This window comes from Lepus europaeus, unplaced genomic scaffold, assembly GCF_033115175.1.
Source record: "Lepus europaeus isolate LE1 unplaced genomic scaffold, mLepTim1.pri SCAFFOLD_29, whole genome shotgun sequence".
NCBI lineage: Eukaryota > Metazoa > Chordata > Mammalia > Lagomorpha > Leporidae > Lepus > Lepus europaeus.
Genome location: NW_026909167.1, coordinates 8,720,533 through 8,742,696, shown reverse-complemented (window position 1 = coordinate 8,742,696; position 22,164 = coordinate 8,720,533). Strand labels below are relative to the sequence as shown.

The window sequence follows — 22,164 nt, the reverse complement described above, 5'->3', positions numbered from 1 at the left end:
AACTCATTCCCAGTACTTCATTATGCTTCCATTATTTCCAGAGTGGAGCTCTCTGAAGCCTAGTCTATAACCACAGTTGGTATAGAGATGTGATGATGCCCCCTCTGTCCTGAGAGTTCTTCCTGGCAGGACAAGAGAGGTGGTAAGAATCCACCTGCCTATAAGAGAGAAGGAACAGATTTTTAGGAGATAAGTGAGTGGAACAGTGTCACATGATTTGTGGATATCAGGCCCTCTCAGTTTTGAGCAGTGCTGTCTTGCCGCAGCTAGTTCAAAACTCATGTTTAGTTTTGAGATGGATTTTAGGAGTCACAGTCAATCTAGAACTGTTTAAAGAGACTTTGGCTTGACCATGGATGTCTTTATCCTTTCTCCCCATACTGTATATGGATTGTGTGAGCCCCAAAGGTTTTTAATTCAAGTTTTTCTCACTTAATTCGTTATCAATGGTTGATAGTCATAAATTCTATAGACATTTAATATTAAACTTTTTTCAAATGTTTAAAATGGCAATCAATCCCTTTATTAATGGTTTGATAAATACAAGTGAAATGACATACAATGCAAAATATATGTAAAAAATTGAAGCATAGTCATTTTAAAACTTAACATTTATTTGAAAGGCAGAGTTACAGAGAGGCAAAGGCAGAGAGAGAGAGGTCTTTCATCCACAAGTTCAGTCCCCAGATGGCCGCAAGCCAGAGCTGTGTTGATCCAAATCCAGGAGCCTGGAACATCTCCCAGGTCTCCCATGTAGGGGCAGGGGCCCAAGGACTTGGGCCACCTTCTATTGCTTTCCCAGGCAATAGCAAAGACTCAGATTGAAATTGGAGCAGCCAGGACTCAAACCAGTGCTCATATAGGATGCTGGCACTGCAGAGGCAGCTTTATCTGCTACACAGCACCAGCCCCTGGAGCATAGTCTATGATTTCCAGACTATCATGTGGCAGTGACCTTGCTGACATCCCTCTGGTTGGCGTGGCTCATGCTCATTAATATATCTGCATGTGATCATGAAGTTTTAATCATTGTATTTGGCATGTAAATCAGTTTTTTTCTCACCAGTACATAACAGCATTTTATTTTCAACAAGTCAACAAAAAAAATGCAAATTTAAAGTATAACCACTATATTTATAATCCTGATTCAACATTTTAAGGTGGGCTCAGGTAGGTACTTCCTCTGTGGGTGTTGCCTGGGATCACAAATGAGCGTTAGTATATGTGCTGCTGAAGTGAGCACACAAATGAGGGTTAAGTCATTTGGGGCCTGTACTGGAGCTGGTGCCTTGCAGATGGCTTCACTCATGTGTCTGGTGGTTGGCACTATATCTCAGCTGGATCCTGTGTCTCCAACAGGCAACTCCCAGGCTTTTTCACAAGGTAATTATGTCCAGTAAAGCAAATCCCAGTAAGCAGTTAATTATTAAAACTTTGTATCATCTTTCCTGATGTTCCATGGGCTAAAGCAAGTAAAATGACAAAGCCAACATTGAAGGGAAGAAATACATAAAAGTGTAAATAAAAGAGGTATGCTGTTTAGAGCAATTGCAAAATGTAGTAGTGCAAGCACTGTGGTGAAGTAGGTAAAGCTGCCAACTGTGGCACAGGCATCTCATATGAGCACTAGTTTGAGTCCCAGCTGCTCCATGTCTGATTCAGCTTCCTGCAGATGTGCCTGGGAAAGCAGTGGAGGATGGCCCAGGTGCTTAGGCCCCTGCACCCATGTGGGAGACCAAAAGAAGCTCCTGGCTCCTGGAAAAACACACATTGATTGTAAGAGTCATACTTTCTATGGAATATTAGATGTATAAAAGCAATAGAAGTTCTATGGGAAGCACTAATAGGGAATCCTTTATGGAATACTTGTATCAGTAGAAAAATTGCTAATTCTACCCAGTATTTCCTTCATGAATTTTAGTCACACCATGTTGATTGTTTCTTTGTTATACTACAATTTATTTAAATAATAATTCTCAAAATTATAGCATTTCTTTGCAGTAGTATTGATTTTTTATAAAAAATCAATAGCAAATAAATGTTTTCATTAACCTTTAGATAATGTATTTAATCTCTACTGAGTGATAGAATTATGAATGCTCTTTCAGGGAGCATTTTCCTGCCTCTCTATGTAGAAGGAAATCTTCCCCTGTGGAGAATCTGATTTTGTTTTTTTTAGCTGATGTGTCCACTATTCTCAAGTCGTTTCTATCATGATCTTGCTTTTCACGGTAGAATCTAGAATCAAGCCCAGTCACTTCTCTTTGAACTCCCTCCATACCTTTTCTTCCAGATATGATTCCAGCGATTTGTACATGTTTCTAATTTTTTTTTTTTTTGACAGGCAGAGTGGACAGTGAGAGAAAGAGAGACAGAGAGAAAGGTCTTCCTTTGCCGTTGGTTCACCCTCTAATGGCCGCCGCGGTAGCACGCTGCGGCCGGCGCACCGCGCTGTTCCGATGGCAGGAGCCAGGTGCTTATCCTGGTCTCCCATGGGGTGCAGAGCCCAAACATTTGGGCTATCCTCCACTGCACTCCCTGGCCACAGCAGAGAGCTGGCCTGGAAGAGGGGCAACCGGGACAGGATCGGTGCCCCGACCGGGACTAGAACCCGGTGTGCCGGCGCCGCAAGGCAGAGGATTAGCCTGTTGAGCCACGGCGCCGGCCTGTACATGTTTCTAAGACAAAAGAAAGTGAATGTATCTCCAGTAAATTCATTACTTAGTTATTCCTCAGCTTGTTTTCAGCCATGTATTTTAGGAAATTTATGAGGGTTTATTATTTTTATTTTTTAAAGATTTATTTACTTATTTGTAAGTCAGAGTTACACAGTGATAGAGGGCAAGGCAGAGAGAGAGAGAGAGAGGTCTTCCATCCACTGGTTCATTCCCCAATTGGACACAACAGCCCGAGCTGTGCCGATCTGAAGCCAGGAGCCAGGAGCTTCTTCTGGGTCTCCCATGTAGGTGCAGAGCCTCAAGGACTGGGGCCATCTTCTACTGCTTTCCCAGGCCATAGCAGAGAACTGGATTGGAAGTGGAGCAGCCAAGTCTCAAACCAGCACCCATATAGGATGCTGGCACCACAGGAAGCAGCGTTACCCGCTACACCACAGCACCGGCCCCAAAGGTTTATTATTTTTAAAAACTTATTTGAAAACAAACAAACAAAAAAAACCTATTTGAAAGGCAGAGTTATAGAGAAAAGGGGGAGGGAGGAAGAAAGAAAGAAAGAGTTTCTATCCCCTGATTCCCTCCTTAAACAGCCACAATGGCTGGGGTTGGGTCAGACCAAAGCTGGGAGTCTGGAACTGCATCCAGGTCTCCCAAATGGGTGAGAGGGGTGCAAATATTTGGGCCATCTTCTGCTGCTTTCCTAGGTGGATTAGCAGGGAGCTGGATTGGAAGTGGACCTCCCAGGATGTGACCCAGTGCTCACATGACTACACATACATTTTGTGATTTACTCATTCTCTTTTTCTACCTGAAGCTCCAATTGCATGTATGAGGATACTCCAAACAGATTTTGGAGAGCTGAAATAAAAGATAAGGTTATTTTAATGCAAAAATTTTTGTTTGAAGTGCTCACACTAGGAGTTTCCAAGAAGTTCATTGATGGGGCCAGTTTTGTGGCATAGCAGATGAAGTCACCAATAGGGACACTGATACTGCCAGTTCAGTTACCAGTTGCTCCAGTTCTGCTCCAGCTCCGTGCAATTGGAGCTTTTCCAAAGGTGTGAGAGACTTGGATAGAGTTCCTGGTCCCTGGCTTCAGCCTAGACCAGTTCCAGCCATTGCAGAATTTTTTTTTTTTTTTTTGACAGGCAGAGTTAGAGAGAAAGGTCTTCCTTCCATTGGTTCACCCCCTTCGGCCGGTGCACTGCGCCAATCCCAAGCCAGGAGCCAGGTACTTCCTCCTGGTCTCCCATGCAGGTGCAGGGCCCAAGCACTTGGGCCATCCTCCACTGCCTTCCCGGGCTACAGCAGAGTGCTGAACTAGAAGAGGAGCAAATGAGACAGAACCGGCACCCCACTCGGGACTAGAACCCAGGGTGCTGGTGCCGCAGGCAGAGGATTAGCCTAGTGAGCCATGGCGCCGGCCGACATTTGTTTTTTGAGCCAGTAGATGGAAGATCTCTGTCTAGCATGCTGCCTATAAAATAAATAGATAATATTTTTTGGACAAAAAGAAGTTCAGGGGTCGACATTGTGGCATAGCAGGTAAAGCTGCCACCTGCAATGCCAGCATCCCCTGTGGGCGCTGGTTTGAGTCCCTGATGTTCCACTTCAGATCCAGCTCCCTGTTAATGTGCCTGGGGAAGCAATGGAGGATGGGCCAAGTCCTGGAGCCCCTGCACCCTTGTGAGAGATCTGGGAGAAGCTCCTGGCTCCTGGCTTCAGACCAACGCAGCTTGGCCATGGAGGCAATTTGGGGAGTGAAACAATGGATGGAAAATCTATCTTTTTCTTTGTCTTCTTATCTTTCTGTAAACTCTGCCTTTCAAATAAATAAATCTTTTTAAAAAATTTTAAAGATTCCATATGATTTTAAAAATGTTTTCACCAAAGTGAGCTTATGTTTACTTCCACTTTCTGCAAACTTTTTGAAGTACTTTAGCTTAGTATATTGGTTTCATGGTTTGCTAAAGCTTTCTGCATTTCCCTTCTCTCTTTCATAAATATGAGGAAATATCAGGGCCAGTGAGGTGCAATGGGTTAAACCACCAACTGCAATGCTGGCATCCCATATTGGAGTGCTGGTTTGGATCTGGCTACTCTTCTTCCAACCCATCTCCCTACCTGATGCACCTAGGGAAGCAGCAGATGATGATCTACGTACTTGGGCCCAGCCACCCATGTGGAAGATCTAGATGGAGTTCTAGGCTGCTGTTTTTGTCTGGCTCAGCCCTGGCCATTGTGGTCATCTGGGGAATAAACCAGCAAATAGTAGATCTTATCTCTCTCTCTATCTCTAACTATCACGCTGCCTTTCAAAATAAATAAACATTTTTAAGAGATTAGAAAGTATGTATTGGTTTATTTTGTGTTGTTATAAAAATGTCATAAAATGGATAGTTTTATAATGAAAAAATTATCTCTTATAGTCTGGAATCTGGGAAGTCCAAGGCCAAGAAGACCCACCTGAAGAGGGCCATATTCCTGCATCCTAATATGACAAACATCATTACATGGTGAGAGAGTAAGAGAAAAATCTCATAGCCTCAGGCCATTTTAAAACTAGTGTTAATCTGTTCCTAAGAACTGAAATTATTGCCTTGGGGATCAGGTTCCTGACATATGCTTTTGGAATCAGACCGTATTTCAAATTCTATTAATTTTTTGTTCCTATTCTGAACTATTTAGCTTACAAGTGGATTTTTATTATAGTTACTCGATTTTATAGCTATAGAAATTAAATTGCAGGGTTTTTTTCCTGTGTTTCTTTCCTATTGGTAATCTTGTCTATCACCCTTTATATTATTATTATTTTAAAATTTATTTATTTACTTGAAAATCAGAGTTACACAGAGAGAAAAGGAGAGACACACAGAGAGAGAGAGGTCTTTTACCCACTGGTTCACTCCCCAATTGGCTGCAATGGCTATAGCTGCATCGATCCAAAACCAGGAGCCAGGAGCTTCTTCTGGGTCTCCCATGTGTGTGTAGGGGCCCAAGGACTTTGGCTATCTTCTACTGATTTCCCAGGCCACAGCAGAGAGCTGCATCAGAAGTGGATCAGCCGAGACTTGAACTGGAGCCCATTTGGGATGCTGGCACTGCAGGCAGTAGATTTACCTGCTATGCCACAGTGCCAGCCCCCCTTTATATTATATTTATATCGCTCTTTAAATACTGCAATATATTTAAAGATAGTTTAGGCATCTTGTAAGATAGTGTAATCAGCAAACAGATGATTTTACTTCTGTGCACTTTCATGTGGTTTTATTTCTTTTTCTTGCCTAATCATTCTAGCTAGAAATTTAAGTACTATATGCAATTGATATGATGAGAATGCATATCCTTGTCTTTTTAAGTCTTAAAGGAAAAGCTTTCAGATTTTCACTAAGACTCTGGTGGTAGCTGCGGGGTTTTCATGTATGACCATCATTGTGTTCAGGTATATTTCTAGGACGACATCTAATTTTTTTTTTAAGATTTTATTCATTTATTTGAAAGGCAAAGTTACAGAGAGGCAAAGGCAGAGAGAGAGAGAGAGAGATGTCTTCCATCTGGTGGTTCACTCCTTAAATGGCTGCAACAGCCGAGAGAGAGAGAGAGAGATGTCTTCCATCTGGTGGTTCACTCCTTAAATGGCTGCAACAGCCAGAGCTTGTCCTATCTGAATCCAGGAGCCAGGAGCTTCTTCCAGGTCTCCCACATGGTTGTAGGAGCCTAAAGACTTGGGCCATCTTCCACTGCTTTCCCAGGCCATAGCAGAGAGCTGAATTGGAAGTGGAGCAGCTGGGAATCTCAAAGGTGCCCATATGGGATGCCAGCACTGCAGGTGGCAACTTTACATGCTATTCCACAGCAGTGGACCCTGAACACTTAATCTTGAGAGTCCTTTTATTCATGAAAATGTATTGAATTTCATCAAATGCTTTTTCTGCATCTGATGTGATGATCACATGGGTTTTTTTCCTCAGCTTTATATTTTGGGATTTGATATTTTTAAACATTTTTTTCTTGTTCACTTCATATGTAGATATTATTTACATACACATATAGGTTTTGTCCTTTGTTCTGTTAATGTGATGAATCATTTATTGATTTGTATATATTTAACCATGCTTCCGTTTTACCACTCAATTGTGGTAACTGATCTTTTTGGTTTTGCATATATAAAGCTATGTTTTCAGCACACAGAAAATCTAATCTCTTTATTTCTATTTGCGTGTCATTATTTCTTTTTCTTCCCTAGATGCTTGGACTGGAGGTCATGTGACTAGATGCATTAGAAGTGGTGAGAGTGGGTATCTTTATCTTGTTTTTGAATTTTGAGAAAGTTTTCAACTTTTCACTGACTATGGTGTTACATTTGAGCTTGTTAATGGCATTTATTGTGTTGAGATACATTTCTTTTATACCAAATTTCTTGAAAGTTTTTTTCAACAGCCAGAGATGTGTTGATCCGAAGCCAGGAGCCAAGCACCTCCTCCAGGTCTTCCCTAATGGGTGCAGGGGGCCAAGGACTTGGGCCATCTTCTACTGCTTTCCCAGGCCACAGCAGAGAGCTGGATCAGAAGTGGAGCTGCTGGGACTCAAACTAGCACCCATACGGGATGCCGGCACTGCAGGCAGTGGCTTTACCTGCTATGCCACAGCACTGGCCCCTGTTACTTTTTTTTTTTTTTTTAAGATTTCTTTTTATTTATTTGAAAGGCAGAGTTATAGAGAGGCAGAGAGAGAGAGAACCTCTATCTGCCAGTTCACTCCCAAAATGGCTACAATGGCCGGAGTTGGAGTGATCCAAAGTCAGGTACCTGGAGCTTCTAGGTCTCCCATGTGGGTGCAGGGGACCTAAGGACTTGGGCCATCCACTGCTTTTCCAGGCCATAGCAGAGACCTGGATCAGAAGTGGAGCTGCTAGGACCCAAATTGGCACCCATGTGGGATGCAGGCACTGCAGATGGTGGCCTTACCCACTACACCACAGCACTTGCTGGCCCCTAGATTATCAATTTTATTTTATTATTTTTGAAGATTTATTTTATTTATTGAAAGACAGAGTTACAGAGAGAGGTAGAGACAGAGAGAAAAGTCTTCCATCCACTGGTTTACCCCCAGATGGCTGCAGTGGCCAGAGGTGCACCCTTCCAAAGCCAGGAGATTCTTCTGGGTCTCCCATGTGGGTGCAGGGGCCAAAGGACTTGGGCCATCTTATACTGCTTTCCCAGGTCATCGCAGATAGCTGGATCAGAAGAGGAGCAGCCAGGACTAGAAGCAGCACCCATATGTGATGCTGGCACTTCAGGCCAGGGCTTTAACCCACTGCACCACAGCATGGGCACCTAGATTATCAATTTTATTGATGCATAATTATTCATATTAATGTGTAATGATCCTTTGCACTGCTATCAATCATAGCATCTCTTCATATCTGGTTTTATTTGCGCTTTTTTTATTTGATGTAAGAATTTGTCAGTTTTGTCAAGATTTAAGAATATGCTTACTCTCTATTATTTCATGATCTATTTTTTATTACTGTTTTGATCTTTGTTGCTTCTTTTTCTGCTAACTTTATGTTTAGATTTTTCTTAATTTACTGAGTTATAGATACCATTAGGTTACTAGATTATTTCAGATCTTTTATTTTTATTTTATTTTTTAAGATTTTATTTATTTTTTTAAAGATCTAATTTATTTATTGAAAGACAGAGTTACAGAGAGAGGTAGAGACAGAGAGAGAGGTCTTCTATTCACTGGTTCACTCCTTAGATGCCTGCAATGGCTGGAGCTATGCTGATCCAAAGCCAAGAGCCAGGAGCTTCTTCTGGGTCTCCCATGTAGATGCAGGGGCCCAAGGATTTGGGCCATCTCCTACTGCTATCCCAGGCCATCACAGAGACCTGGATTGGAAGAGGAGCAGCCAGGACTAGTACCGCCGCCCATATAGGATGCCGGCACTTCAGGCCAGGGTATTAACTGGCTGCACCATTGCACTGGCCCCAAGATTTTATTTGAGAGATAGAGTTACAGACAGAGAGGGGGACACAGAGAATAGGGTCTTCCATCCACTGGATCAGTCCCCAGATGGCTACAATAGCCATAGCTGGGCTGATCTGAATCCAGGAGCCAGGAGCTTCCTCTGGGTCTCTCACATGATTGCAGGGGGCCCAAGCACTTGGGCCATCTTCTGCTGCTTTCCCAGGCCATAGCAGAGAGCTGAATTGGAAGAGAATCAGCGAGACCCAAACTGGTGCCCATATAGGATTCTGGCACTACAGGTGTAAGCTTAGATCTGGCCTCCAGATCTTTTATGTTGGAGTGATGTTGTGATATGTTTTGCTGCATTCTATAAGCTTGTTTATGTTTTGTTTCTTTTTTTTTTTTTTTTTTAATTTTTGACAGGCAGAGTGGACAGTGAGAGAGGGAGACAGAGAGAAAGGTCTTCCTTTGCCATTGGTTCACCCTCCAAAGGCCGCACTGATCCGAAGCCAGGAGCCAGGTGCTTATCTTGGTCTCCCATGGGGGTGCAGGGCCCAAACACTTGGGCCATCCTCCCCTACACTCCCGGGCCAGAGCAGAGAGCTGGCCTGGAAGAGGGGCAACCGGGACAGAATCCAGCGCCCCAACCAGGACTAGAACCCGGTGTGCCGGCTCCGCTAGGCGGAGGATTAGCCTGTTGAGCCACGGTGCCGGCCATGCCTCAAGATATTTTTAACTTCATTTTTAAGTGTTTTTTGAACCAATAGTTGTTAAGAGCATATTGCTTTATTCCCACATATTTATAAATTTTATAAACTACCTGTAATGGTTTCTATTTTCATGTCACTGATTTGAAATTATATTTGACATAATATTAGTCTTATATTTTTAAGACTAGCTTTGTGGGCCGGTGCCATGGCTCAATAGGCTAATCCTCTGCCTGCGGCGCTGGCACACTGGTTCTAGTCCCGGTCAGGGCACCAGATTCTGTCCCAGTTGCCCCTCTTCCAGGCCAGCTCTCTGCTGTGGCCCAGGAGTGCAGTGGAGGATGGCTCAAGTCCTTGGGCCCTGCACCCCATGGGAGACTAGGGGAAGCACCTGGCTCCTGGCTTCGGATCAGCGCGGTGTGCCGGCTGCAGCTTGCTGGCCATGGCAGCCTTTGTAGGGTGAACCAACAGCAAAAGGAAGACCTTTCTCTCTGTCTCTCTCTCTCTCTCTCTCTCTCACTGTCCACTCTGCCTGTCCAACAAAAAAAAAAAAAAAAAGAAAGAAAGAAAGGAAAAGACTAGCTTTGTGACCTAATGTGTGACCACATATATTCCATGTGCACATTAGATGAATTTTCATTTTGCTGCTTTTGGATGGAGGTTTTGTATATTTCTGTTAGACCCATTTGTTCTCATGCATTGTTCAATTGAACTGTGTTTCTGTCTTTTCATTTTCATTCTGTCAGTATGATTTAGAGTGAATGAGTCTCTTGTATCCAACATATAGTCATATCTTAGTTTTGTTTTATTCATGCATCCACTCCATGGCTTTTGTTTTGAAAATTTAACTCATTTACTTTCCAAAAAATTATTAATAGTTAAAAATTTATTGCTCAGGCCAGAATTGAGCCTGGTGGGTAAAGGTGCCACCAGTGATGCCAGCATCAAATGTAGGTACTGGTTTGTATCCTGGCTGCTCTGCTTCCTAGCCAGCTCCCTTCTAATAGTCTGGGAAAAGCAGTGGAAGATGGTCCAAGTGTTTGGACTCCTGCCACCTGCATGGGAGACCTGGAAGAGGCTCCTAGCTCCTCATTTTGGTCTGGCCTAGCCCTGGGCCTTTGTGGCTATCTGGAGAGTGAACCAACAGATGGGAGACCTCTCTCTCTTGGTCTCTCCCTCTTTCTCTGTAGGTCTGACTTTAAAATAAATAAATATTTAAAAAAGAGAACTGTTCACTAAAAAAAGGATTTATTACTAAGATTTTACTAACATTTCTTGTTTTGTAAATTTATTCAACTTTTTCTTCTCATTTCTATGTCCTTTGTGACTTGATTACTTTGTATCGAATATTTTGAATATTTTAAAGAAGCTTTTTCAAAAAAGATTTATTAATTTATTTGAAAGGCAGAGTTACAGAGAGGCAGAGAGAGAGAGAGAGAGAAAGAGAAAGAGAAAGAGAGAGGGAGGTCTTCTACCCGCTGGCTCATTCCCCAAATGGCTGCAATGGCCAGAGCTGAGCTGATCTGAAGCCAGAAGCCAGAAGCCAGAAGCTTCTTCTGGATCTCCCACATGGGTGCAGGGGCCCAAACACTTGGGCCATCTTCTACTGCTTTCCCAGGCCATAACAGAGAGCTGGATCAGAAGTGGAGCTGCCAGGTCTTGAGCAGGTGCCCATGTGGGATGCTGTCACTGCAGGCAGCAGCTTTAACCACTACACCATAATGCCAGCCCCCAAAAAGCTTTTGGTTGTCTATGAGGATGTTTCAAAAACATTGGAATTAAAAGGTTAGGTTATTTTGGTGAAAATTATTTTAAAATATTCCCATGTTTTTTTGAAAATACATATTGCCTTGAATTTTAAGAGATCTCTCATAGATTTCTTCCTAGTAGTTGCACTTCTGCTTACATAAAACATCTCATAACATGCTGTTTTAATCTGATGCCAGCATTGTGATACAGCAGGTTAAACCACTGCCTGTGATGCTGGCGTCTCAGATCTGAGTGCCAGCTCAAGTCCCAGCTATAGGTTCCTGATAAGGTGACTGGCAAGGCAGCAATAGGTGGCCAGCTACTTGGGCCCCTGCCATCCACCTGGAATACCAGAATTGAGTTTCTTGCTCGTGACTTTGACCTTGCCCACACCCAACTATTTTAGGCATTTTGAGAGGGATCCAGCAGTTGGAAGGCCTCTCCCTGTGTGTGTCACTCTGCCTTCCAAATAGATAAATAATTCCTTTAAAAAGTTGATACCCTTAATTTTGGTAATTCATATAAACTATCCCTTTACTTCTTCTCCTCCAACGATCTATGTTTTGATGTCACATTTTGTGTTTTTATATCATTCAGAAAGTATTGCTGCCATAGTTGTTTTTCATTGTTTTGTCTTTTAACATTTATACTAATGCAATTGATATTACCTTGATATTAGTGGTTTGAATTTGACACTGTATGCACATGTGCTGATGAACTTCCTACTTTCACATGATTTCCTTATTCAGTTACCATTCTCTTCCTTTTACTTGAAGAATTTTCTTTAGTATTTATATAAGGCAGGAATAGCGAGTGGTGATAAACACCTTGACCTGTTTTTCCGGGAAGGTTTGTCTATGTATCATTTTTGAAATACATAATCACTTAATACAGTATTTTGGTTTGCAATTTTCTTCTTTACTTTTTTTAGGACTTTGAATAAACCACACCATCACCTTCTGGCCTGCAGAGACAGTCTTCTGGAGGTCCCTTTGTGTACAGTGTGTTGCATTTTCAGTGCTGCTTTCCAAAGTCTCTTTAAACCAGGAGCCAATTTTCAAACCCGCTTCGTAATAGATGGCCAAATACTCAGTGAGCTGTAAAACATGCACCTCCTCCCTGCCCTTGCAAGTCATCCCTCTCCTTTCTTGTAACACACAGCAGGAATCTCTACCCTCTATGGGTGCCACAGTCCCATTGCCCTCTACACTCTTGCTCCTTGTCTCTGACTCATAGACAGTCACAGTCACAGTCAGGAGTTGTACTGTGCCTCTTGCTCATTGAAGCTGCTGAAATTCACTTCTTGCCTCAAACTGTCCTGTGCCCTCCATTGCCTTCCTTCTGCTTGCTGCATTACAGGGGTAAGGGGTGGAGGAACCACATTAGAGGCCTAAGTTTCTGGGGGAATCCCTCCTTTTTCTTTTTCTTTTTCTTTTTCTTTTCCTTTTTCTTTCTTTTTTTTTTTTTTTTTTTTTTTGACAGGCAGAGTGGACAGTGAGACAGAGACAGAGAGAAAGGTCTTCCTTTTTCCGTTGGTTCACTCCCCAGTGGCCACTATGCCCTGCATGCTGAGGCCGGCACACCATGCTGATCTGAAGCCAGGAGCCAGGTGCTTCTCCTGGTCTCCCATGTGAGTTCAGGGCCCAAGCGCTTGGGCCATCCTCCACTGTACTCCTGGGCCACAGCAGAGAGCTGGACTGGAAGAGGAGCAACCGAGACAGAATCCAGTGCCCTGACCAGGACTAGAACCCAGTGTGCCAGCGCCACAGGCAGAGGATTAGCCTATTAAGCTGCAGCACTGGCAAATGTCTCCTTTTTCAGGACACTCTTTTCCTAAGGAAGCAAAGTGTAAAATGAGTAGGAGGCTCAGTTGGAAAGAAGTGGTTGAAGTGGTGGTAAAAGGTGTGAGAGCATAGCAGCAGTTTTGGGAAGTTTGGGGAAGTTCCATAAGGCTACACCTCCTTGCCAAGGATGCTAACTGCTCTTTGGGAAGTTCAGATCCAGTGCATGGGATAGGGCTAGGGTTCTCTTGGGGACCCTAGAGTCTCAACACCTGTGCTATGCCAGCCACTCATGCCACCAAGTGAGGGGCTCAACATCTCAGCATCATGCTTGTAGGAGAAAAGCCTTTGTGTTAAGCAGCTCTCTCCACAATACTGCACAATCCTCTCCAGGGTGATTCTTCTCTGCCCCAACCTTCCCTGTGTCTTGGCCCGTCTTCTTAGTATTCCCCTTTTGTTCTCCACCCTCTTGTTTAAAAGTGACTTCACCTATGTCCTTCACATGGATATCATTAAGATTGTTATTGTGAGGGCCAGTGCTGTGGCATAGCAGGTAAAGTCACTGCCTGAAACATTGGCACCTCATGTGGGTGCTGGTTAGAGTCCTGGCTGCTCCACTTCCAATCCAGCTCCCTGAGAGCAGCAGAGGATGGCCCAAGTCTTTGGGCCCATGCACACACATGGCACACCCAGATGAAATCTTGGCTCCTAGCTTTGACCTGGCCTCGCGCTAGCCATTGTGGCCATTTGGGAATGAAGCAGAAAGGAGATCTCTCTTTCTCTCCTTCTCTCTAACTCTGCCTTTCAAATAAATAAATTTTTTAAAAAATTGTTATTGTGCAAGACTGAGTCATGTCATAATATGACTTTAATTGAGGCCCAAGTGTTGATCACAGAGTATGTAGTACACATAGAGTGGAAATCTTCAGACATCAAGTCAAACCACTGGTGACAGCAGTCTGAAGTCACTTGAAGACATCCATGGTGGTCCCTTCAGCTATCAGACAACTGGAACTGCCCTTCTATGGCTCCTTTTTGGGTGACTCAGCCTGCTTTCCTCCACATGTCTTCCAGATATATTTATGAAGTTTCAGGATCAACAGATGTATTATTGCTGAAAGGCTGAGGGCATTATGAAGTTCTGTTCTTTCTGTTGGGTGGTCCTGGGCCCTTTGTTCTTAGCGATGTGAAAAGAACCAAAGTATCCCCTTCCTCTGGAACTCTGGATGCCCTTAACTAGTCTTCCCATTCACCCAGTGGGAAGCTTCTGTCAGTATTGCACTCACCATGTTATCTATCAGCGATCACCCTAAAGTGCTTTATTGTGGGGCATTCTCTTTGGTTCTTCCCTCTCACTGTGGAAATGCAATAAGGCAGTGAATACCTTACTTACTACTCATGTAAAGGGACAGACCTCAGCTATATATGAGGCAGGGGTCAGGTGTCAGATAGGCTGACTGATAGAATAAAATTAATGTAAATATCAAAATCTATTATTGGATTTGAGAATGTTTTAAAGATTTATTTATTTGAGAGGCAGAAAGAGAGAGCGACAGAGAGAGAGAGAGAGAGAGAGATTCCATCCACTGGTTCACTTCCAAAATGGCTGCAGTGACCAGGGCTGGGCCAGGCTGAAGACAGGAGCCAAGAGCGTCTTCATATACACGCAGGGGTACAAGTACTTGCCATCTTCCACTACTTTCTCAAGTGCATTAGCAGGGAGCTGGATCAGAAGTGGAGCAGCCAGGACTTGAACTGTCACCCATATGGGATGCTGGCACTTCAGGAGGAGGCTTTCTCCATTATGCCACAGTGCCGGCCCCTCGTTTTGGATTTTTAAATAAATTTATTCTATTTAAGTCTAATTCTACAGTTCTACTTTAAAAATATATATTATTTAGAAAGATAAAATATGTGATGGCTAGCTCAGGAATGGCTGTTTTACCTCAATTGTTTGGATGGGAAGACTTTGTTACTAACTGAAGCACATCTACTTTGTTTTCCATTATCTACAGGGGTGCTGGAGCAGGTGACATAACAAATGTCAATACCTTGCATGTTTACTTCAAAACTATTGTTTTTGGATGACAGTTCTCTGGGCATGTTTATTCCCTATCCCCACCCTTTTTTCTTTTACATATACATTCCAGGCAGATTATGTTTTGAAGACAATCCTACCAATTATTTTTTTCTAGTCTGGAAAATTATCATGCTTAATCATTTTTAATAGTTTTAAACACTTTGGAGGGGAGAGTGAACCAAAATGATGGCATTAAGTACTGCTCAAAGACCATGCAATAAAGAGATTGGGTACTATTTTGAACACTTGGTACATACTAAGAGTTACTAAAGGAACAGAGGGGCTGGTGTTGTGGCACAGCATGCTAAGCTGCTGTGCCAGGGCAATTTTAAGCTGATGGCCAGGAGGGGTTGGGTGCAACCATACAAAGAAATTGGAAAGCCCTATCTATAACTGTTGACCCAGATAAAGGGATATTGGACATTAAACTACTCACTTACAATGAATTGTTCTGGCCCAGGTAGGGTGCTTTTAATAGGTAATAAAAATTTCACCAACTATGGAGTTAACTATTTGCACCCAATGGCTTGAGAGATTTTGACACATAAGTTAAAATATAATTATACTATTTAACAAATTATATAAATACACTAATACAAGTTTAATTTCTACCAGACATTTATGGAAAATATATGTTTTTTGAAGTAAATTTTTGAAGCCCTTATTTATATCAGTTGCTATCTTTTAAAAAATGCAGTTGGGGCCAGGGCTGTGGTGCTAGCATCGTATATAGGTGCTGGTTCAAGTCCTGGCTGCTCCACTTCCAATGCAGCTCTCTGCCATGCCCTGGGAAAGCAGTGGAAGATGGCTCAAGTCCTTGGGCCCTTGCACCCTCCTCAGAAATCCAGAAGGAGCTCCTGGCTCCTGGCTTTGGATCAGTGTAGCTTCTGGCCATTGCAGCCATCTGAGGAGTGAACCAGCAGATGGAAGACCTCTCTTTCTCTCTCTTGTTCTCTCTCTCTCTCTCTCTCTCTCTCTCTCTCTCTCTCTCTGTTTCTGCCTCCTTGCTTAACTCCTTACAAGGATACAGCAAATCTTTTACTTTTTATTTCATATATAAAATTAAGAATACCACACTATCAAAATTGAGTTGTTAATAGTGAAGTTAATCATGAATTTATTTTTAAGTTTCTCGATCTGTCTATATTTCTTTTGTAAAATAGTTCATTTATTATCATCTCTTTGAAGGGCAGAGTGGCAGAAAGATTTTCCAGTTACTGTTTCAGTCCCCAAATGCCTGCAGCTACTGTGGCTGGGTGAGGACCTAGCTAGGAGCTTGGAAGTCTTTCTGGGTCTTTGACATGATTGGCAAGGGCTCAGATGCTTCAGCCAACATCTGCTATCTCTAACGTACATCAGCAGAAAGCTGGATGAGAAGCAGAGCAGCTGGGACAGGAGCCACCACACTAATGTGGGATGCAGGTGCCCCAAGGGGTGGCTTAGCCCACTGTGCCACTCTGTTTGGGCCCAATTTAAATTCCCTTCTAGTGATAAATTATGAGTGGATTGCAGTGGTACTTGAACATAGATGAGTCATCAAGGCAGGAAGCAGTCTTTTATTATTATTACTGTTATGTCAGCATAAGGGCCAGTTGGATTTTTTTAAACATTTATTTTATTTATTTGAAAGGCAGAGTTACATAGAGGCAGAGGCAGAGAGAGAGAGGTCTTCTTTCCACTGGTTCACTCCCCAGATAGCTGCATTGGGCAGAGTTGGGCCAATTCGAAGCCAGGAGCCAGAAACATTCTTCCGGGTCTCCCATGCAGTGGGCAGGGGCCCAAGGACTTGGGCTATCTTCTACTACTTTTCCAGACCATAGCAGAGAGATGGATTGGCAGTGGAGTAGCCGGGACTTGAACTGGTGCCCATAAGGGTTGCTGGCACTGCAGACAGTGGCTTTACCTGCTATGTCACAGTGCCGGCCCCCTCCAATTGGATTTTTATCCAAAGCCTGTGCCCCAAAGAGGGACATTTTCTCATATATCATTTTAGTTTCTTTTTCTCCCATATTTAGCTACACAAATACATTTCATTGGATATTCTAATTTCACATACAATACTGTGCATACATACATGGTTGCTAATATTGTTTTTTCTACACATATACTGAGCTATATGTTGTATGGCAAGTGTTATCATCATCACTTTGTGCCAGCAAGCAGAATCCTAGTTACATTGCAATCAGATGTTGATCATTCCTAGGATAGGATTTTTTCTATTTCACCTCAGGAAATCCTCTACCACATTCCTCCCTTTAATGCTCAGGCCCACTCAGGGTCAGAGAGCACCATCCTGGTGTAAGGACTTATATTTCAGAGCATCATGAAATGTGTAGTTATTTTTTATTACTGATTCAATCTCCTTCTTTTTCATTGGTCTGTCTAGGTTTTCTTTGTCTTTATGAGTCAGTTTTGGTAGGTTTTATGTGTCCTGAAATCTATACATTGCTTCTTGATTTTCCAATTTGTTGGCATATAGCTGTTTGTAGTAATTCCTGATTATTCCTTTATTTCTGTGTTATCTGTTGTAACATCTCCTTTTTCATCTCTTATTAATTTACATCTTCATTTCTTTGATTGGTTGGACTAATGGTACATCATTTTTTTTTTCTTTTTCAAAATTGGTTCTTCATTTCACTGATATTTTGTATTTTTTAAATTTTATCTATTTGCTTTCTAATTTTAATTAATTCTTTCATCCAACTAATTTTGGATTTGGTTTGTTGTTATTTTTTCTAGGTCCTTAAGATGCATTGTTAGATCATTTATTTGATGGCTTTCTAATCTCTTGATGTGGGCACTAATTTATATAAATTTCTCTCTTAACACTGCTTTTGCTGTATCCCATAAGATTTGACATGTGTGTCATCATCTTCATTTACTTCTAGGATTTTTTTTTTAATTTCCCTTTGATTTCTTCTATGACCCCATGTTCATTCAGGAGCATGTTCTTCAGTCTCCATGTTGCTGTATATTTTCTAGTTTCTTAGGTTGTTAATTTCCAGCTTCATTCCGTTGTGGTTAGAAATGATAGTGCTATGATTTCAATTATTTTTGAATTTGTTGAGACTTACTTTATGTCCTATCATATAGTTTATTTTAGACAAAGTTCCATGCACTGCTGAAAAGAATGTGTATTTTGCAGCTGTGGTGTGGAATGTTCTGTAGATATTAATTAGGTCCTTTTAGTCCATAGTTTAGATTATCTCTGTTTCTTTGTTTATTATTTTTCTAGTTGATCTGTCCAGTGATGAAAGTGGGGTGTTGAAGTCCTCCAATATCATAGCATTGAACTCTGTCTCTCTTTTTATCTATTAGCATTAGTTTTAAATAGCAAGGTGCCCTGGCATTTTGTAAATATATATTTACTATAGTCACATGTTCCCTTAGTCATTATAAATTGTCCTTCTTTGTCTCTGTTGAGAGTTTTTGTGTTCATGTGTATTTTTTCTGACATTTAGATGGCTATACATGCTCATTTTTGTTTTCCAGTAACATGAAATATTTTTTCCATCCTTTCTCTTTCAGTATGTGTGTATCTTTGTTGATAAGGTTTTTTTCTTTTTTTTTTCTTTTTCTTTCTTTTTTTTTTTTTTTTGTAGGCCGCAAATAGATGGGTCTTGTTCTTTTATTCCTTAAAGTCATTCTGTATCTTTTAATTGGAGAATTTAAGGCACCTACATGCAAAGTTATTAATGTAAATAAAATAAATTAGTGATGAAATTCATAGAATTATGTAGACTTCCTTCTTTTTTTTAAAGATTTTTATTTTATTTATTTGACAGGCAGAGTTACAGAGAGAGACAGAGACACAGAGAGAGGTCTTCCATCCGCTGGCTCACTCCCTAAATGGCCGCAACGGCCGGAGCTGTGCTGATCCGAAGCCAGGAGCCAGGAGCCAGGAGCTTCCTTCAGGTCTCCCTCATGGGTGCAGGGGCCCAAGGACCTGGGCCATCTTCCATTGCTATCCCAGGCCATAGTAGAGAGCTGGATCCGAAGAGGGGCAACTGGTACTAGAACCAGCGCCCATATGGGATGTCAGCGCCTCAGGCCAGGGCGTTAGCCCGCTGAGCCACAGTGGCAGCCCCAGAATTATGTAGACTTCTAACAGATACCTTTAAAATTCAAAGTAGCCAAACCTGAATTAAAATAAATCTAGTTAAATCAAGATTATTGATAGTTTCACTTTTAATCTTCCATTTAAAAAGTTTTTTAATTCAACTAAGCTTTTAAATAGAATTTAAATTTTTTTAAAAAGTTAAATGACACCATTTTTGAAATGATCGTGCACACTTTAGACCTTCTGCTTTAAAATAATTGTTTTAAAGGAGGGATTTTTATCAGATTTTCTGGAAAATTTAGTCTAATAAATGGTACTTTAATTTTCCAGTTGTTAGAGATGATTCTCTGTTGGCCCTTTGAAGTCTGCTGTGTGAATATTTTTCCTCCTTAATTTCTATTGTGATGGTTTTCAAATATACACAAAAGTAGAACACTATTGTAATGAATGCCCAGGTGCCTAACTTCAACCATTATCAAGACCCTGCTGAGTCTGTTTTATCCATTCTTCACCCAGGGATGCCTTGGTTCTCCTGAAGTATTTTAAAGTAAATTGCAGGTATAAATGTGTAAATGCACATGTTTATCCAATGATACTCTCTTCTTGGTTTAAAAAATACCATTTTTTGGTAATGTAAGTAACTGTAAAATCATGAGGTTGAGAGTCCCATAAAACAATCTTAGATTATGTTGAATAAATTTAACATGAAATTTTGACCTAATTTTTGTTAATACCTTCTCAAGAATCAAAGATATTCTGTGATCAGATTTAATGTTACCATTTGTTTTCACCTCAATTTAGTAAGCAAACTGAATTCTTTTTATTTTAAGATCTATTTTATTTATTTGAAAGACAGAGTTACAGAGAGAGGTAGAGACAGAGAGAGAGAGGTCTTCCATCCGCTGGTTCACTCCCGAGATGACCACAATAGCTGGAGCTGTGCTGATCTGAAACCAGGAACCAGGAGCTTCTTCCAGATCTCCCACATTGGTGCAGAGGCCCAAAAACTTGGGCCATCTTCTACTATCCCAGGCCATAACAGAGAGCTAGATCGGAAGAGGAGCAGCGAGGACTAGAACCAGCACCCATATGGGATGCCGGAGCATCAGGCCAGGGCTTTAACCCCCTGTGCCACAGCACCAGCCCTGCAAACTAAGTTCTAGGCTTGTCCCTTTTTAAAAGAAACTTCGGGGCCTGCGCTGTGGCACAGTAGACTAAGCCTCCATATGGGTGCTGGTTTGTGACCAGGCTGCTCCTCTTATGATCCAGCTCACTGCTTATGGCCTGCAAAAGCAGTGAATGATGACCCAAGTGCTTGGGCCACTGCACCATGTAGGTAGGAGACCTGGAGGAAGCTCCTGGCTCCAGGCTTCAAATTGGCCCAGCTCCAGCCAATATGGCTATGTGGGCAGTGAACCTTTTTTTTAAGATTTTTTAAAATCTTTTTTAAATCCATTTTTTTTTAAAGATTTTTATTTTATTTATTTGATAGGCAGAGTTACAGAGAGAGAGATGGAGACAGAGAGAGAGGTCTTCCATCCGCTGGCTCACTCCCCAGATGGCTGCAATGGCCAGAGCTGCGGCGATCCGATCTGCACAGAGGATGGAAGACCGCTCTCTCTCTCCCTCCTCTGTCTGTAACTGTGCCTCTCAAATAAATGAATAAAAAAACTTACAAAAAAAAAACACAGGAAATTTTTTTTTGTTTTGTTTCTCACTAGATAATCTGTTTAGACAGCCAGACCTCAGTAACATTAACAAATTTGTTAATTTTAGCAACTAGTTATAATAATCATGGCTGGTATCAGGTCTTTTTAATGGTTTATTTTTCGAGTCAGTGAATTAGTTCTTTATTTCCCATTATGTGAAGTGGAGCTAAAATTAAAATGGGTGGGATACTGATGCCAAACAGTATATGACTGTGGCATGGAATTGCACAGGAGAAGGTAGAATGGATTTGAGATAGAACAATATGTTTTAGATTTTTTTTCTTACATTGTATATCCTGTTTTTGACTCCACACTTTCCTTGGTTTTCAGTCCATGGCAAGCCCACTTAGTTTATTATAATGGTAGCAAAATTTGGAGCTAAAACATCAAATACTGACATCCATATCAAAGGATAAAATAGCTTTTAATTATAGGTTTCTCCTAAGAAAGGTAGGAAATATGAAAACACTGTATCTCTTGAAAAAAAGTTTCATGAAACTTGTCTAAATTAGGCTAAATAAAGTATTTAACAATTCTGGTTTAAAATAGAATAATTCTTACTAATACTTTAATCAAGGCAGATATTGCGTTGTATAAACCAGACCTCTTTATGAACCTGTGATTCTTCCTGCTCTGGAACTATGAACTTTGTTCATATAATATTGACAGTGTCTTTTCTGTCTTTGGTAACTTATTTCATAGTTATATTATAAAAGTCAACAGAGAGCTTGATTGGCCATTTTTTGTTATTGTTGTTGTTTATGTACTTACTTATTTTTGCTTTCCTTTAGGTGCTTAAAGAACAGTACCTTGGCTACAGGAAAATGTTCTTGGGAGATGCAGTAGATGTGTTTGAAGCCAAGCGAGCAGAAGCCAAGAAGTGGCAGAATGCACCCAGAGTTACTACTGGACCCACCCCTTTCGGCACCATGCCAAATGCAGCAGCTGTTATCATGGCTGCAACACTTACACAGCAGCAACAGCCTGCTACAGGTGTGAATGCATTCAAGTTATAGCTTCTTACCATTCAAATGCAGAACATTTATGTGCATTTTCATAAGTCTTCCTTTTGTGTGAGCACTGAAAAAATTTCTATGAATAGAGATTCCAATCTAGAAATTGTGATGGACACAATTAGAAACATACCTAAAAAAAAAAAAAAACACAGGGTAGTTTAGCAATAATTATATATCAATTAGATATTGAATATTGTGAACTAAATGTTATTTGCTGTATTGCTATAAATGCCCTTTAGAATATGGTGTTTCACTACTGAATTACACTTAAGAATATCAGATTCTAAAATCATGATTGTATCATTTATTGTTTTAAAGTCAGAGATCATCAGTCCAAACATTGCATTTTTCATGTATGATACTGATAGATGGTGCATTCTCATTTCCTTCAAATATAAAAATTGCAAAGTACCC

The 22,164-nt window shown here is 41.4% G+C and overlaps 1 protein-coding gene across 4 annotated transcripts in view; it reads left to right on the top strand.

The window, feature by feature from the left end:
- Positions 1-22,164, top strand: part of LOC133754841 (nucleoporin p58/p45-like) — a 37,090-nt gene that overhangs the window by 5,801 nt on the left and 9,125 nt on the right. For 2 of the 4 annotated variants that reach the window (XR_009865305.1, XR_009865304.1), the window contains exons 4-6: positions 5,105-5,191; positions 6,922-6,969; positions 21,526-21,727. Coding sequence is in view for 1 of the 4 variants with exons in the window: in XM_062185225.1 (XP_062041209.1) it covers positions 21,559-21,727 (169 nt within the window). In the remaining 3 variants the exon portion in view is untranslated. The remainder of the gene's footprint in view (positions 1-5,104; positions 5,192-6,921; positions 6,970-21,525; positions 21,728-22,164) is intronic. The other 2 variants (XR_009865306.1, XM_062185225.1) reach the window with 2 other exon arrangements.